The sequence below is a fragment of the Netta rufina genome (assembly GCF_964035555.1).
Source record: "Netta rufina genome assembly, chromosome: 2".
NCBI classification, from domain to species: Eukaryota; Metazoa; Chordata; class Aves; order Anseriformes; family Anatidae; genus Netta; species Netta rufina.
The window spans coordinates 98,353,053-98,372,293 of record NC_140124.1 but is presented as its reverse complement, the minus strand read 5'-3'; the positions used below and the strand labels follow the sequence as shown (position 1 = coordinate 98,372,293).

Sequence of the window (19,241 nt, the reverse complement as noted above, 5' to 3'; positions counted from 1 at the left end):
TTCCCACCCCCTCCCCCTTTGTAAAGTGTGTTGGTAGCATCAGTTTTCTGCTGGTGACATCTTTTTGGGAGCAGGAAGGTCACGCTGGGAAGTTGAAAGAAAGCTTTTGGTAACTGGATGTGGATGGCTAGAGTTTGTGCTGGGGTTCAAAGATGCTTCCTGTCTCTGCACTGTTATTTCATGTCTTTTTTATTGGGAAATGAACTTCTAGAGGATTTTCAAAGAGTGATGGGGAACTACACTAGTGGCATATTCTTTTATAACATGTCTCAGTTAGCATTTTTCATCTCATTCTTTAGCAGGTAATCTAAACGGGAAGGATGGAAATCTTCATACTTGAAGTACTTGTAATTTGTGTCAGCTTTGTTTTATTTGTTGTTGCAGTCATGGTCATTTGATCCTTGGAGCTTTTAAGTTTGTGATACTGGATTTCTTGACCAGGAAAAGTTGAATGTCCCATGACTGGTTCCCTGAAGTCTGTCAGTGTTTAACAAATGCTTCTAGAAATGAAGGTTAGGCTTGTCTACCCAAGTTTAAGCATGTAAAAATTCAAGCACTTAAATAAAATTAACATATTTTTAGGGTTGCTAAGCATGTGAGTCTTGGCAATGCTCATTGGTAAGTTACTTGATTACAGAACCACTTTTGAAGGCAGTCCTTGGTCACATGGTGTTTAAATGACATAGAGAACCAAGTGCCTAGGAGTTGTTTTGGTTTTCAGGTGTCACGAGGTTTGACGCAATTTTAATTTGCCAAATTGTTGGTGTTTTTTTTTTATTTATTAAACTTGTTTTGTAAAACTTTTTTTTTTTTTTTAATCTTTAGCTTTATAAATTTTGGTTGTATATAAAAGATTAATAATAACTCTTTTCTTTTATAGGTACTAAGCCAAATGCTCTACAGTTAACAGTATCCATGTTAAGAATGGATGGGGAGGATAATCAGAAGAGAGTTGATGTTGATGAGAGTTTGGAAACTAAGCTGAGAAAAGGATCCCTGAAAAATGCATCAGGAGAAAATGCTGAATGTGACTCTTCATCTCAGCAGAGAAGAAGGCTCATATCAGATGAAGTGTTCAGGAACCTTGAAAAGAAAAGGAAAGAGAATGGAACAAACAAAAGGGCATTGTCAGGATCACCAAGCCTGGACATTGCTGAAGCAGAGAGACCTGAAAATGTCTGCAGGAAAAGAAAGCTGATTTCTTCAGCAGACGTGAAGGACACTGGAAGGAAGTTGCACAAAGTCCTAGCTGTAGGAGCAGATAGCATAGAAGCTGGAGCTGCAAAGAAGGAAGGAGTCACCAGTTGTCATGGTGATAACATATTTAATTCAAATTTTGTGTGCCCACATTGTGATTTCAAATGTGCTGATGGTGCCATCCTGAAAATTCACAAGGAAAGCAAACATTCACAAGAGGTGCCAGGTGCTGTTCCTGAAAAGTTATCTTCTTCAGAAGAAATCAGTGTTGGCTACAGAGCTGGAAACATAGACAAAGATTTTAAAGACAAAACATGTGATCAGTTATTACCATCCTGCTCTGATATGGAAAAGCATATACAAGAAAGCCTCTCTAAACAATCTGAAGAGCAAACAAGCCCTTGCTGTAGTTGCTCAACTAAATCTAGTTCAACATTACGTACACATGGTAAGCAAGATTGTGAACAATCCAAGATATTTTGTTGTGATCTTTGTGGTTTTCAGAGTCCTGAGGAAAATCTCCTAAATTCTCATTTCCTCAGCAAGACACACCTTCGACGCCAAAATCTTGCTGCACGGGGAGGATTTGTAAAGATATTGACAAAAAAATCCTTTAAAAAGCAACAGTCTACTGCAACCAGAGAGAGAAATGTGAGAGCAAAACCTGGGAGCAGTAAATTAAGGGCAAGGACTGCTGATGCAAAAGAATTAAATGTTTGCAGTGTACTGAAAGACTCAAAAGTAAGCGTGTCTAAACAAAATGATAACACTGAACTTCTTGTTGAAATGATACCATCTACAAATATTCCCGATGAAAAAACGGATACTACAAAAGGAAAGTTGCTTTCTTCCAGCGTAGAAGGAAATCATGAAGTTAACACTGAAAAGCTAGAAATACCAGAACCCTCAGAAAGTGTATTGCAGAAATCAGAGCTCCCTCCAGCTTCCAAAAAGCTAGTTAGCAGTTTAAATGTGACAAAGAGATTTGATAGACTGGAACATAAAAGAAACATTGTATTGCTAAGGACTTCTTTTGGAGGAAGTAGGTCTCTTAGATTAAAAAGGCAAGTTAAAAGAAGATACAGTTTGTTGGGTAAGAGAAGCAAATCTGAAACTCAGAGAGTACACATAAAACATGTCTCCAGCACACAGGTTAAACCTGGTGAGTCAAGCCCTACATCACATACAGAATTAGAAATAGATGATAAAAGTCTTTGTAATACTTCAGAAATTCAAGATCTTACTCAGGATAAGCCAAATACACTTTCTTCCAGCCCTACAGATACTACAAATTCTGAAGGTAAACTTACTGCTGATCACGGTGTTCATCATACTTCCATGGACTGTGGTCATGCTTTTCAGAACAAAAAAAGTTTGGAAACTCATACTGTAGAGTTTCACACAAAAAGGATTCAGTTTCATTGTCAGACGTGTAGTTATTCCTCTGGAGTCGAGGAAGATATGAAGCAACACTGTCAGGACAGTAAACACCAGATGGGAGGTTGCAGCTTTAATTGTCAACTTTGTTCATTTACCAGTTTGAATGTGATAATCTTTGAAAGCCATATGAGTGAAGTGCATAATATGTCCCATAGTTGTCCAACTTGTGTTCTTTTCTTTCAAACACAAGAAGAGCTGATAAATCATCAAAAAGAGGAGAAACATGATAGTTCATTAGTTCAGCCAGCTACTTCATTGAGTAACAGTGATCCGACCTTGCAAGTGGTAAGTTACGCTGACTCACTATCAAACAGTAGCCAAAGTCTTGCAAAGGAAATGGAAGTATCAGTGAAACCAAAAACTCCAGACTCTTCCTTTGCAAATCATAGAAATGATGTAAAGCATTCTGTTCTGAATAAAACCCAATTTCAGTGTAAAAAGTGTTTTTATAAGACAAGATCTTCCACGGTTCTTACAAGGCACATAAAACTCCGACACGCACAGGAGTACCACTTTCTTTGCAAAGCATGTAATCTTTACTCCCTGAGTAAGGAAGGAATGGAGAAACATATCAAAAGAAGCAAGCACCTTGAAAATGCCAGGAAAAACAATATTGGACTACGTTTTGAGGAATGCATCGAAAAGGTTTGCGTTGGTGTTGGTGGTATTAAAACAGTGATGGATCCTTCCATTTCTGGGAATGGGAGCACAGAGTTAGATAAAGAAATTATACACGTTTCATCTTCTGCTGTGGAAAACATATCGAGAAATAAGGAGTTTGTTCCAGTTGATCAAAGAATTGGTGAAAATGAATTGGTTTTAGCTAATGCACCGAAAAGAGGGAGACCCAAAGGCACTATTTCTAGGACATGCACCCATTGTGGTCTTTTGGCCTCCAGTGTTACAAACTTGACTGTTCATATCAGACGAAAGCACAGTCATCAGTACAGCTATTTGTGTAAGGTTTGCAATTACTACACTGTAACCAAAGGAGACATGGAACGGCACTGTGCGACCAAAAAACACAAAAGTCGTGTGGAAATAGAAGGACATGGAAAACAGAACTCGGAGATTGTTGTTAACCCTGAAGGAGGTAATTTTGAATCCACGAGCAAGGTTAGCAGCCCTGTGACTGCCCTGTGTGAACATGTTGAGGATGGTGGCCAGACATCAGATTTGGGGAATTCTGTCTTAGACAATCAAGAAGTTGAGCAAGGAGAGGCTGAGGTAAAAGCTGAAAATGCCAGCAGGCTGCCAGATTTGGAGCATGCTAGCAATTCGGTAAATATAAAACAACACGTACTGCTTGAACCAGCAAACGTTACCCAGGATGTTGACCCGTGCTTCCAGAGAAGAGCAGTGGGCGCAAACGACAACAGGTGTATACATTGCGACTTCACTGCTCATTCTTCTTCTTCTCTGGAGTTGCACGTGAAACGAAAACATACCAAACAATTTGAATACTACTGCATGGCTTGTGACTACTATGCTGTTACTCGGAGAGAGATGATTAGACATGCGGCAACGGAGAAACATAAAATTAGGAGGGAGTCGCATGTTTATTCCTCAGTGGAAGAAGCAGAAGCAGCACATATCACTAAAGAAGGCGCTGCTTTGTCTCAAGAGGAGCACCATCCCGGTGCAGGAGAGATGTCAGCTGTTGTAGATGAAATGAAATACACCAGTGATGCAGCAGAAGGTGATCGTATGAATAAAAGCTTAACTGAGGGTCTTGTCTTGGACGAAAATGCGTCCCCAGAAACACCCAAAGAAGGCAGCTCCCAAAATACAGTAAAAAGTGAAGTTGAAGTGGAAGCTAAAAATGGAGGAGAAAACCTTCTTTGTGAAGGATTCCAGCAAGGTCCTCAGAAAGATAAAGCTGTCAAGCTTGATGAAGAGGGATCGGTTAAAGAAGCAGGCACTTGTGAGTTGCAGAGCAGTGGGCATGGTGAGGATCTGCTCAGCTCAGACGACTGCTCAGCAGAAAATCAAAATAGTTCAGGTGGCACAGACTTGAATTCAGGAAAAGGCAAGGAAAGCTTGGAAGCAACTAGAGAAAACCCTGAAGTAGAATGTAGAAACACAGACGTTCTTGAAGAAATACCACTGAAAGAAAATAACCCACTTGTGTTAAGTCTTCCAGAAACAAAAAGTGCAGTACAGCAATCAAATTTTGCTGGAAACATCGGAGAAATGGTGCAAAATATACATAGTTTAGAGGGTGACAGAAGTTTCAAAGAGGATCCTACTGGGGAGGAGGAAGAAGCCCTTATGGAAGCACAACATGAAGCAGAAGTATCTATAAATAACAGTGTTTGGGAGGCAGATGGCTCAGCAGCTGAGGGCATGCAAGAAAGTAGTAATGAGGCTTTAGGAACAGTTATCAGTGCTGATGATAAAGGAAAGGCAATGCAAAATTTTGGCAAGTTTGATCCTTCCATAGTGAGATTAAAAAGCCATCAAGACGAGGAGGCCATTGACCATGCAGATGAAGGACAAACGTCAGGTGCAGTGAGAGTTGGTGAGTTCGCAGTGAAAGCAGACACCTCACCAAACAGTGGGAAAAAGAAGAAGTCGGAAGGAATTTCCCTTGGGGAATCGACACGTATTCGCTGTGATGACTGCGGCTTCCTAGCAGATGGTTTGAGCGGACTAAATGTTCACATAGCCATGAAACATCCTTCAAAAGAAAAACATTTTCATTGTTTACTCTGTGGAAAATCGTTTTACACGGAGAGCAACCTTCACCAGCACTTGGCCAGTGCGGGGCACATGCGAAATGAGCAGGCCAGCGTGGAGGAGCTGCCCGAAGGAGGCGCTACCTTTAAATGCGTGAAGTGCACCGAGCCCTTCGATTCGGAGCAGAACTTGTTCCTCCACATCAAAGAGCAGCACGAGGAGCTGTTGCGGGAAGTGAATAAGTACATCGTGGAAGACACGGAGCAAATAAACAGAGAGAGGGAAGAGAACCAAGGCAACGTCTGCAAGTACTGCGGGAAGATGTGCAGGAGTAGCAATTCCATGGCCTTCCTAGCTCACATCCGTACCCATACAGGTATGGAAGCGCTCTCTTTGCGAGTGGTCTCTTTGAAACGGAGTGAATTATTACTGTTGGTCTTTTTCTGCTTGTTAATCTCTTTAACGTTTCTTAGGAACTGGTGTTCATACTGCCTGATGAGCCACCAATGAAATTGAAAATTACCTAAAGGGGTATGAAAATACGGTGATCAAAGGGCAGAAAATGTAAGAACATTTTAAGCGCAGTCGCCCTTCTGCTTTTTGTTTCATATGCAGAGATTTCCTTCCCTTTAATCTAAATTGTAATCATTAATTGGTTCTTAAATTCATATAATGAAGCAGTGCTGGTTTAAGAGAACAATTAGCTGTTCTTTCTAACGTCCTCTTCCTCGCAGTTGTTTAATATCCAAATTGTTTATTTCGTCTCAATTCAGTAATACTAGCAGCATTTTAGCGTGATGCTTCAGGATAGCCATTTGAGAATACATCATTCCCTAATAAATACCAATAATGAGCATCAAGAGTTTATTGTGGAAATAAGTTATGGGAATTGGAATAGGTCAGCCTTTTTGGGAGGTAGTGTGTAATGTTGATGTGATGCACGGGGATGTAATATCTGATTAAGTTTCTGTGCTGATCACACTTCCAATTCATTTTTATGTTTAATTTTAAGTGGAAAACTTAAAAAACATTTTTGTAGAAAAATGCATAAGCTGCAGTTCTAAATTTATGTAAAAATTCACTGCGATGTTTCTATAAACCTGCCATACATTCTTTATTTTAAATAGACAGCTTTTCTAAATCACTGAGCTCTGCTTAGACAAGTGGTGTCTCCATGGTTGAATTTATGAGTGGATTTGAATAATAAATTCACATTTCAATGAACATATTTTCATTAAAACTGTAAGGTTTATTTTACTGTACTTTTAAATAATGGCTTATTATGGAAGCTATAGTTTAAATTCATGCAGTATTTGAAACTTAGTGCATGGTTACAAGGAAGAGAACAAAAAGGTAAGAAAAAAGAAACATGTAAGTATGGTAATGCCTAGCATAATCCGAAAATAGTTTTGTAAGTTTTTTATGAAAAGGCGAGGGCATGGCTGGACAACAAAGTTCAAAATTAATCTTGGGGAACACGGACATTGTATTTCAAACCTTTCAAAGCATTTTACCATAACTGCAGTATTCATGCATGCCGATAACTCACCTACTTAATACTTTCAGCGTTACTTCTGGCCTGTCAATAACGCAGTTATCTGGATTGTTGCAGCTAATGTCCAACTCTGAATGCGGCGTTAAGTCTTTAGAGGGACGGCCATGTTCCCATGGTCAGAGCAGCTGTATAAGCCCTTAATATGCCCTCTTTCGGCAGATAAAACTGAATAAAACTAAGGGGGAAGATGCTAATGGAGCTCTCTTTAGAATTCTTTATGCAACTGTCTGGTCAAGACATGTTGCTTATAATTGATGTGTCCATTACTTGAATTCTCTTGTAATTATAGTCAATAAGTCTTGTAAATGTGTTAAAGCTCACTAAAAGCATACAAATTCAAGAACAGAGTAAGGCTAATAATTTAAAATAATCAATGTAGGCATTTCAGCACTTAATTTCCCTTGTGTGTTGATAGCTGATCATTCTTAATCCATTAAGATTTATTTAGTCGTTTACAATGCAAAATAGGTTTGCACTGGTCACTTGTGCCATTTGAAAATGTCCACCAGGTTAAGTGCAGAATGTAGTCCATTAGTCTTCCTTGACTATATGTATTAATTGCATTTAAAATCAAGTTAATGTGGATGTGAAAGTGAGGTAACTATCGATATATGACAAAGCAACCCTACTTACGTAAGTTACATCATTGATTGTAACATTTAGTAAAAGTTAGTGTACTTTTTACCATCTCGTGTGTAGGTCTTATCATGAAGAATATTTTCATCGTGCTTTTGAATGGCCCTAAATATGCAAAGCAGCAAAAGGATACATTTCAGTTTGCAAGTCACTTGGTGGTGGTGCTGGTGGAGGGGTGTGGAAGGGTTACAGATGGGAGTTTAATCGGGCCTCTTTCTCACAGCACCTCTAAATGGATGGCTCTTCTGATGCCTTGCTTATTCGCATAAATAGCCATGCGGAGACTTTTATTAACAGTTAATGGGAGGAAGGCTTTCTCTTCCAGTCCCCGTTTTCATATTTGTGATTTCCTTTGTGTGCCATAGAACCTTTCCTCCCAGTCTGTCAGATCACAACAGATGCAGCTGAATAAGAAACAAACATGGGGTTATTGGGGATGGTGGCAGGGGGAACTGCCCTGCACCACCAGCTGCACATACACCATTGGTCAGGCAAAGCACAGTAGTATTTCTAGCTTCTCTCATCTCTTCCAGGGTAACATCAGGTGCATAACAGGAGGAGAAGCTGCCGTTATTTTCCCATCTATTGTTCTGATTATGTGCTTTTTCTAAGTCTTTCATCAGCATCAGGATGTGCATCTATGTATATAGATATGTGTTTGTATCTATAACCATATCTAACTCCTCATTTTTCTATTTTTTTTTTAAATTAATTTGAGTAATTGGTGATGGGGTAGGGAGGAATGGAAGGGAAAGTTGTAGAAAGAAACAACTAATGATTTACATTAATAGAAAAAAAAATCATTTTGAAATACTGTTAAATAATCTAAGAGATTTTCACGTTGCAAATGAAAGGAAAGCTTTGCTACAGAGGAGATAACAAGCAAGTCCATCACATGTTGACAAGTGAAAATGAGGAAGTGTAAAGACAAATACAAGGAGTAGTCGAGGTGGAAGACTTTTTAGTTTGCAATTGATGCAGGTCCCATAAACTTAATTAACAATCAACATGTGAGGAAAAATCACCTGCAACCACATCCTCTTTGTTTCTTTTCTCATCAGATTTCTTCAGTAAGTGGAAGGCTTGCCCAATGTAAGAGTGGCATCTTACTACCCATATCCCAACCGTACTAGGAGATGGCACGATGGTGTTTCACGTGGCTCTGCTTGCTTTGCGTTGGGCCTGAGCTAGAGCCACAGCTCTGCCTGCACATGCAGATGATGTTGGCTTAAAACAGGCAGTGAACTTCTGTTAGAGGTTTGGGTTTCTTTTGTGTTAGGATTATTAACTCCTGTCATCTCATGAGAAACAACACCATGGTTTGTGTTATTTAGTCTATTTTCATTTTATTTTCCCAATTCTGTCATTAAGAGTTAGTCTATTTTCTTTTTTTTTTTTTTTTCCTCAATTCTGTAGTTAAAAGCCTTATTGTTTACTTCTGCCTCTGAAAATGTACACTGTTTCCATGCCACTATTCCACTTGCGGATAAAGTAATTCTATGGCTTTTTTTTTTTAAAGTCATTTGGTTGGAAAGGTGCTGTATTGCAAGTATTTTTCTTAGTGAACTAAAAGCCAAATGTAAAGCCAGTAGTAAGTATCACATTAACACAGCAGATGAGAAACATTGACATTTGTGATAAAAATGGCTAAGAAATGTTTAATTGCTTCAGTATTGTTTCAGATAGTCTTATACTAAAAAGAGATTTTTGCCCCATTTGTTTAACTTTCAGTCTAATGCCTTCATCTTAAGCATATATTTTTATTTTTTCCATCCAAGAAGATACTGGAATGAATTTGGCATCAGCAACCTGAAGGGGAGATGTACTGCTTTTGTTTCAGGTGATAAGTACTGACTGTAGCCTGCCAGCAAGTGAATTTTCATGGAGCTTAAATGGAGATGTTAACAGATATTCAGCTCCGGATGTGAGGAATAAATAAATAAATAAACCTCAAGGCCTCAGTGATTTTTGGATGAGAGCAGTCAACGGAATAATACATTTATGTATTGTCAGCACACTGTAGCTACGATTGGTCTGAACTACAGTTTTTCACAAAGGAGTCATGTAAATGGAAAACAGCAAAGGTCTTGTATGGAAACCCTGCGGGACACCTGCAGTAACAGAATGAGGAACGAATTTACAATTTAATCAGTAGGAGAGAAACTAAAGGAACATAGGATTGAATCCACCTGGTATTTGAATTCTGTGATATGAAACAGCAGTATAAACACCGATAGATTAAAAAGAAATCCTGACCGTGGCCTTGGTATTATTAATTGTACAATTAGTCTTTAAGATCATAAGTTAAAACATCAACTTTTAATACTCTTTTATTTAATGCAAAGATAGGCTTTTTTATTTGCATGGGTCTCTTTATAGAATGCAGTGTTGATTTGAAATGTCACCAAATTAATGATTAATTTAGTTTTATCAGGATCATTTAAATAAACTGGGGTTTTTCAGTGTGATTGATAGAATGTGATTGCTGTTAGCTCCAGTCTCAACCTGCTTTTGACATTTAAACATATAAAGCTGACTAGATATAACCATTCAGGTGCTAAATATATTTTACATCTACTTCCAACAGTAGAAATGGAAGTATTAAGAGATCTGGCTTCATTGTCATTGAACTGTGAAATATTCAACCTTGTCTGCCCGTGCTTAGTACTGTTGACTTTTTTATTTCAGTTAGAAGATTAAAATTAAATGCTTCATTTTTCGTCAGCTTTTGGGAATTAAATTGAAATTTAAGACCCTAAAATTTTTTACTAAGATCCTCAATTTCACCAGTGGATTCTTGGAGGAGATTCTGCTTCAAGGGCAAAGCAAAAAGGTTCATTGATCACGCATGATATAGTGTAACATTTTTCTTATCAGAGCTCTTTATGTATATTTGTTAAAGATCACATATTTCATATTATGCTTAACTGTATTGGAAGAAGTACTTCGCAAAACATATCCTAAACATAATATGGAGAATCTGTGACCATATTGTACTTACTTTTAACTGCAGTTCTATGATTTTGATTTATTGGCTTAAGGATTTAGTGGTCAGAAAATTGGAAAGTGCTCCAGCATACTTTAGAACTGTGTTACTGCTTAGTAACATAGGGACTGACGTGTACCCGATTCAACTATTTCAGTTAAAAAAAAAATAAAAATCTTTCCATACTCTGGAGAGGATCCCTGATAATTAAGACAGACAAATAATTGGACTTTTTGCTGAACTGATGTGATACAAGAAATAGCCTGGTACTTTTTCCTTGGAGAAATAATTCTAAAGTTCTTTGGTCTGCACTAGACATTTAATATTAAAGTTTGTTCTTGAAATAAATAATAGCCAAAATGTCAATACTTCTGGTTTGCAGAATAATCATAAATTCTTGACCATAAAACAGTCATAAAGGCATAATATTTTATCCACTGTATATTCATACATTGCATGTCATTACAATGGCTAGGTGATGAATCATTTTCTGTGTGTGACAGAACAAATCTGAAATACCACTGCTAATGTGAAATCTATTCAAAGTCGGAAGACTTGTAAAATTACTTTACTTTAAATATACTTGCTTTAAAAAAAATATATTTTGAGTTTACACAATATCAAACCAATTTTAGACCATTACGTGAGTTTCTGTATCTGGAAATGGCGAAAGGCGTAGAACAACTTTTGTCATCTTGTTGAAAGGTTATCTGTTTCATTTTAATATTCTTTGTTTCTAAAAAAGAAAAAAAAATAAAAAGAAAGAAGTGAATGATTATTAAGCATTAAGAGAGTAGTTTCTGTGGTCCTGAACCTAAGGAAACTTTAATGAGTATATACCATCTGTGTCCTGGGCATTATAAATTTATGTACGAGCTACTTTTTTTATTAGGCAAAAATCTCAAACAGGTTAAATGTGGGGTGGGCTTTTTTAAAGGTTATTTTTTCCCAGGAATTTTTATTTCTTTAACCGTGGGTGATATATTATTCTAATTCAACTCATATCTTATGCTAAATTTTACTTAGGATCAAAGCCATTCAAGTGCAAGATATGCCACTTTGCAACAGCTCAGCTCGGAGATGCCAGAAACCATGTCAAGAGGCACCTTGGGATGAGGGAATACAAGTGTCATGTCTGTGGGTGAGTAAATTGAAACAGTCTCCACCATGGTTAACCAGGAGAAGAGTGCAGGATATGCATTGTTTCAGAATTGAAAACTCTGATGTGAGCAAGAGTGGCTAAAATTATGCATGCATATCCTCCTTTCCATTGTTATGGTAAATTCCTTAAATACAGTTATGACATTCTTTTCCCACTTCTAATCCTGCACTGAAGATGAGCAATTTTATGGGCTACAAGGTCAATTTGAACCTGTAATCTGTAAATTGACTAAATTATAGGATGTTCATTCACATTGCCAGGGAGAACTGTAAATTCCATTTAAAGACATAAAAAATATATAATATAGACTTTACTGTGTGGGGTTTTTTCTTTTGCTATACTGTTATAATTTTAGTACCATTAACAGATTTCTGGACTCCATTAGGGTTTTCATTCTTTACGAAAACAAAACAGAAGACTGATTTTTCAAACAAATGGCTCTAAAATATTGCGGGCATAAGACTTTTAAAAATAAATTGAAGTCTTTTATGTATGCTTGTGTTCCTGTTTGTTACCAAAAAAATCTTGTTTTTCTTTTTTACTTAATCGTTATTTCCTCAGAAGGATCGTTCATAATGTTTAATTGTCCTTCAAATGTGTTGCATTTAATAGGAGGCATTGAGACTCCTTAATGCAAAACTAATTAATTTAGCAGAAATGTTTAAAAGGTTTTAAAATGCCATGGCATATATGGTACATCATAGGACATTCAAAGTTGGATTTTAATACCCTACTTCTGATTAAAAATATATTTTAATGTTATTATGCTAGAGAAATTAACTAATATATGCATCATATAAAAACACTTTACTCAAACCTATGTAACCTGCTGTAGCAGTCTTATGGCTAATGTGTAGAACAGCACAGGTTCAATTAGATGATGCAGTGCACACATGAATGGTGTGGTGTGCTGCTAGGGATAATATTAAGCAGGAAGATTTTTTTTTAGTCTTGGCATACTGATCCACTGCAGGACAAAGTGAGTTACACATTTTAAAGGACAAGTGAATCTTCAGCTGAAGATGCAGCTGAGTGATTTTCACTGATTCATCTCTCTGTTTTTCAAATAATTTTGCATGCAGCATTATGAGATACTTTGGATGTTTTTACTCACTTAAGAAAATTAATTGCTGACTTCTTGGAACACGAAATAAAAATGTATGAGCCTAATTCTTAAGTCCACTGAATATCAGTAGTAGAATAACTCGTGCTACTCTTTATTTTGCAGCATGCTTAATATGAACTTTATGCACAGTAGCCTATTTTATGTTGTTTAAAAATTTTTATTTGCTGTGTCTACTATATGGATTGCTGAGAATTTGGCATGGGAGATGGTTATCAACTACAGATCCACAAAACTGTTTAGCTGATGCTAAGCTCCGTTCTTTAGAAGTTTTCAACAAACTTGACAATGGTTCTTTATTCAGTTCCCTTTTAACTTAGAAAGAAAAATCATGTTACTTAACTATGTAATCATCAAAGGCAAAGTCAAAAATCTTGAAACAGTTATTATTTCTTTTATAAAAAGAAAATTAAACTGATCAGGCTTTGGCATAGTTTCTCACTTTTCCAAAACCATTCCTTCCCTCCAGGGTTGACATGTTCTTAGAATATGTCTCAGAAAATACACAACTTGGTTGTAATTCATGACATGGATGATTTAAACAGTGAGCTTAAATTCTAGTCAGTTTGGGAAGCTGATTGCTTACTACGTGTTGCTGATATGTCATACCTGATAGCCAAGCAGGTACTCATTTTCCATTTTTGTGTAGTATTGTATTACTACTAATTTGCATCAACAACATGAAGCTGTGCTATTTAGATATGACAAAACAATGAGCTGAAGAGACATACACCACGATAATCCGTGCTCACAAAAATCTGATTTATATACTTGTTCAAATAATCATCACATTTCACTTAATGTGCACCAAAAAATGTATTTTAAGAATTACACATTAACATTGATTTAATTGGAAAAGACGTTTTTATACTATAGCTAACAGACCTGAAGAATTGGGCAGGATTTGAGGGAGGAGGAATGACCAGAGCAGTTTGAACTGTAGTCCGAACAATGAATATGCCATCCTTTAATGTGGAAGAACAGAAAAAAAGTGTAATAGCTTGTGCTGTGTTTCTGCTATTTTTAATGAAAGCATTGGGTAGTATGTAAGTTAAAAAACATAAAGTGGCAACATAAAAAAAAAAATTGCTAGGATTGGCTATCGGATTAGTGGCACTATAGAGCATTGGTACATTAACACCACTGACAATGTCAATTCATTATCATTGATGGCTAAATAATCTTAGAAATGCTCAGTGGACCTATTAGTTCCTGAACATAAGCAGCTCATGCTGCATTTCTTCATTAGCTTTAATTGCTATAAATTTTACCTTTTTAAAAATCATGCTTTAAAAGGTGAAGTGATCTTTCAGGAACATTAACTCTGTAATTTTGTCACAAACAGAAGGTCCTGCACTATGTTTTCTTTTCTGCAGTAGTTAATATTCTATCCTCTGACTTTTAGATTCGTAGTAATAAGCCCTCTGCTAGTTGTGAGGATAAATTGTGTTTCAAAAGCTTTTGAATCTGCCTGGGCACTTTTTAAAGGTGAAATGTCAGTGCAACATTGTGGTGTAGTGTGTTCTCAAAATAACACTTAAAAAAAAAAATTACGTAAAAAAAAAAAAACAACGTATCTGTGTTGTTCTTATTGGAAGGATTTGCTGTGTCTAAATTTTCCAAACGTTCCTCATATTTACATGATACAAAGTACACAATATATAATTCACTTGGTTGTTGAAAAATGCAGTAATTTTGCTGTGTTTTTTGTTGTTGTTTTTTAATTGAAGTTCAGGGTTTGTTTTTCTTCAGCTGCACGGCAGAAACTACACGATACAGAAATTGGACACCGCTAATGTTTTAACATTTGGAATAAACCGTCTGCTACTCATTTTCTTATCACAGATGTGCGTTAATTGTTTTCTTTTCCATACCCATGGCTGTAAAATATATCCCGTTATTTCAGAGGTAGTATCTATTTTCCGTGCGTAGCAAACTGCTGCATGTTTGAATTTAATTTTTGTAAGTCTGGCTCTGAATTTGGCTGACACAACACCCTGGGTGAGATGAGCAAATCTTGGTTGCCCAGCATTTAAAATTTTTGTTTCATTTGCCTGGTGGAATGCAGTGAAAAGGCTTGAAAAGGCTTATCATGCACTTTTCGAATTTTATGCCTCAGGTAGAACATGAAAAATGCATTGTTCTGCACTTGAGATTTTGAACAGAATTTATAGGCAATGTTTGATTTAAAAAAAGCATCTCCTATTCCTGTGCCTTGTTCTTGCCTTTGCTTTCAGAAACAGAATTTTGGGGGATGTAGTTACATGTTTTGAGTAACAATGGCTGCTTCGTTCATTTTTTCCCCCTCTCCTGTATGACTTCCTAAAAAATCTACTGAAGAAGATAGGTATAAGGTAGGTTTGGATTTTTAGGAAAATTGTCAGTATTTAAAACATGCACATCAACATTTCTTACTACCATCCTAAAAATTGAAAGGTCATTTGTAGTAATATCTTTATCATGTTTATTCTATATATAGTAGTCAAGTGTTTTAAGGAACAGACACGAGGGAAATTGGAGGGGGTGGAAATAGATTTTTTTTTTCCCCTGAATTATTTTTTCCTTGTGTTGTTGTTTTTGTTTTTTTGTTTTCCTACTTTTATTTTTTATGTTTTGGATTTGTTTTGGTGGATGTATGTATTACTCTCTTTTCCTTTGTGCTTCTCATTCCTCATTTTGCTTTCAAACTCCTTTTCCCAATTAATCCTGGAGATGTTATAAGATGTTTTGCTAAATAAGTATCTTGCTAAATCCTGTTTTTTTTTTTAAAGCCCCATATAAATAAGCTTTGACGAGAGATACAGTGTCCCAAGTGTGGAAATAACTTCACTTTTGCTGCTGTTGTTAATGCTAAGAATAGTTAGGAGATCTTAATCTGTATAAAGCTTAGTATTTTAATGACACTGGTTGCTTTGAGAACATCTAAAGAAAAATACTCACCTATATTGAGTATAGTGGCTAACAGATCTTCCTGCTTTATAGGTGAGAATTGGCTGTACTCCTGTACAAAAAATTGGCTGTACTCCTGTGTTATGTTTAAAAAAAAAATCTTTTAGATTTTCAGTCTGTTAATGTCAGGCTACTTTTAGTGAAAGCCCGCTCTTAAGATTGCTTTTAGCAAGCAAAAAGACTTATTCGTAAATTTATTGGTAGGAGCAGGAAAAACATTATATTTTCAAGGATGCCTTAATGTACTGTAATGTAAATTAATTATTTATACGTGTGCAGTTTGGGAAATCTTAAATAGAAAGTTGCTACTCTAGTAAAACTATTTTTGTGTGGTATTACCTAGTTTTTGTGCATTAGAAGGGATCTCTGTGTAGATGATTATAATGTCACTTTCTGACCTTTGCAGCTTGAATAATTGTAAATCATTGCTTCATAACGTGTCAGAGAATGTCTGTACTAGGCAATTAAATGGCAGAATATAATAGACCAAATTATTGCCTGTCATGTTTTCAACAACACAGTTAGTATTTGAGTTACACTTAATCATTACGTGCATTAGCAACTTCATTGGAATCCAGCTTCAGGCTGAGCATGAAATACATTACATTATTTAAACCTCTAATGGTAGAAGTCATTTATTTGTGTTGAAGTGTACAACATGCAGAGTTTCATAAAGCAAGGAACACTTGAGAGCTTAATTTATCCAAATCAAAGTCTAAATGCAGATAAACACAAGTGGCAAAAATTAGTAATTTTTATAGGCTGGAAATATTTAAAAATACATGGTTGTGGGTAATTGTAGGCAGCAGGAATAAATTAAAATCACTATTTTTAGTCGGCTCTGAAAACTAAAACTGTTGTGTACCTAAATCGTCAAATGCATCATGAAATTGCATTTTTGAACGAACAATTAATTACACACACCGTAGCTACAGATGTGGCCAATCCAAACATCAGCATTTGGTTCAGCTGCTTAGATTAAAGATAAGTGTGTGTGAAATGACTGCTCCACACCCAGGTACACCGAGTTTCTTTCTGTCTGTTTTTTGCCATGTGGTCCGATCGGGCGCTTGTGCCTGTTTACACTTTACTAAAGAAAATGAGTTCAGCCTACGTAGCAGCTTTCCAAACCTGCACACGCTTTTAGGCAAATTAATACGAAAATACTGGAAAAGTATGTGGAGTAAGGTAACATGTGCCTCACATTATCTCGCCAATTTTTGTTCAGTTATCTATCATTTTATTAGATTTGCAAACTTGACCTTCCATACGTAGCCTCTATTTTTAGTGTTTAAGAAAACTGCTTGCAATGGAAGCAATTTACTTCCATTCAGGAGAGCTCCCAGCACCTTTCCGCAGCTGGTGCAGACACGGTGCTGTGCTGGTGGCCTGGAGGCCGGCCGTGGAGCTGGATGAGGCCATGGCAAGCGAGTGGGAGGCTGCGGGGCAGGGACCCTTCTGTTGGAGCCTGGTACTGCAGATGGGACAGGGAAGTCACGACCAGCTTTCTGACTTAATAAACCGCCATTTGCGTGCTAAATTAGGCTGTAATAATGATTTAGTTGTGCTTGCTGAAGAGAAAAGGTATGTTAAGGGACATAGTCATGAGAGTATATATTTGTGTTTGAATTAGAGATACTGTTAGTGATTCAGACTAATATCTGCTGCGTGCAGTCTAATTCAGTGCACTTCCAAATGGTAATTATCGAGATACACAGTGGTGTGACTATGATATACGCGGCACGTGTAACTGGTGCTTTTACGGACATGCATTTTTAATTTTTTACTTTACTGTAGATTGTTCCGACATCGCGGACGCGTGTGTTTCTATTAGGCGGTCGGCTTCTCACAAAGCAAAGCTCCCGTGTCTCGAGGCACTGCGGCAATTTAAAGCATCTCATGGTTCGGGAAGGCTCTTAGTTTTCCTCTAATTGTGAGGACTCAGTCCTGTGGACCCGAGCTTCAACAGGTTCAAAGTGAGGAATGCATTGCTCCATCAGAGCCATCAAAAGGGTAAAGCGTGCGTGTGCTTGCAGGTAATGCTGGGGCTGATCCTCCCCATGAGGGGGATTGAGGAAGCCCATGGCTGGTCATGGCCCAACGCCAGGGGCTCAGAGCCAGCCCAGCCAGCACCACTGCTCCCAGCATTTTGGGCGTCCAGCAACCTGGATGCTTGCCCTGGCTGAACACCTCACTCTGCACGTGCCCTCCAAGAGCCAGCACCACCCATGCCCACATGGGAAAGGACTGAGTCTGGTCCCAAGGAGACAGGAGTTGTAAGTAAGGGCAAACAGGCTGCAAAAATCCTAAAATGGGCAAAAATCCTAAAATTCAGCGTGCCTACTTCCATCTTTAGACTCCATGATTTGGAAGGATTGGTACAAGTGCTGAGAAAGATACTCATTAAAAATTTCCTTCTATTGGCAGAAGCAGATGGCAAAAAATTAGCTTGGATATAAAATACCACGAGAAGAAGGAAGCCATAGAGTTATCAATATTGCTGTCCCGTACAGAGAGGGAGAAAGGTGTACTTGCTTAAAACTTTGGTTGTGTTGTTCTGTTGGTTGGCACAAGTTGCATGGTTTGGATTTATATCCACGATTCAGAAAGTTTAGTTTTGTTGCGTTTTTGGCTTTAAACATTTATGCATAGAAATTGCATCAAACTCCTTGTTTGACTGTGATTTTTCCCTGCTGCTTTTCGTAACTGTTTCTTTTTTTTTATTATAATCATTTTTTATTTAGATGATAAATAACTGAACTTAACCTTTATCAATGAATACCTCTTCACTAGAGCTTTAGGGTTCAGAAAGAGAAGCAGAATTAACCAAAAATAGTAAAAATAAATAAATAAATAAAATAATACCTTAAGTTCATACCTTTTCACTGTAGCTGTTGGAATATGTTCAATTTTAACCATATTTGATCTGTAAGAGTTGAGTGCTGAATCAATCTGTTGGGGTGTCTGTGGTTTTTTGTGTCTGATTTTACTTGTTTCAAAATACATTACCATAACTTAATTTCTTTGGTATTTGCTGTTCAGTTCATTAGAATACCCCAGAATCTCAGAGGATGCAGTATGTACTGCATCTGCCTGCTCTTTCACCTCTACATTTTTTTTTTGGTTTTGCTTTTAAACCTCAACTTTCTGCTGCTTTCCAGTGACTTTCCTCCTATTCACACTGAAAATCCCTGGAAATTCTTCATGTGGGTTTAGTACAAGCAGAATCCAGCCTATAGATTTCAAGCATTTCAGGACAATTAATCTTACTTTCTTTATTTCTTACTGCCCAGAGTTGTTACAACCCTGGACACCTTCTTGAGCCTCAGTGATTAGTTTATTAGGGTAGAGCTGTTTTTTCTAGAAAATTTGTGTCTCGGTCCGTTCATGTTTCATGTATCAACAAATCCAAACGGTAGCAATCGGAAGAGCTGACCAGCTTCTGACTTCATTTGAGTCTTTCTGGCTGTGGTTTGTTGTCTTCCATCCTGTTTTTCTTACTGTAATTCACACT

The 19,241-nt window shown here is 37.2% G+C and overlaps 1 protein-coding gene across 1 annotated transcript in view; it reads left to right on the top strand.

Annotated features, from left to right (window-relative positions):
* Positions 1 to 915: 915 nt before the first annotated feature.
* The window catches only part of ZNF407 (zinc finger protein 407), a gene marked incomplete at its 5' end in the record, with an annotated part of 309,274 nt that continues 290,948 nt past the window's right edge, over positions 916 to 19,241 (top strand). The window contains 2 exons of the mRNA XM_084283203.1: positions 916 to 5,692; positions 11,520 to 11,634. Coding sequence (XP_084139329.1) covers positions 916 to 5,692; positions 11,520 to 11,634 — 4,892 coding nt within the window. The remainder of the gene's footprint in view (positions 5,693 to 11,519; positions 11,635 to 19,241) is intronic.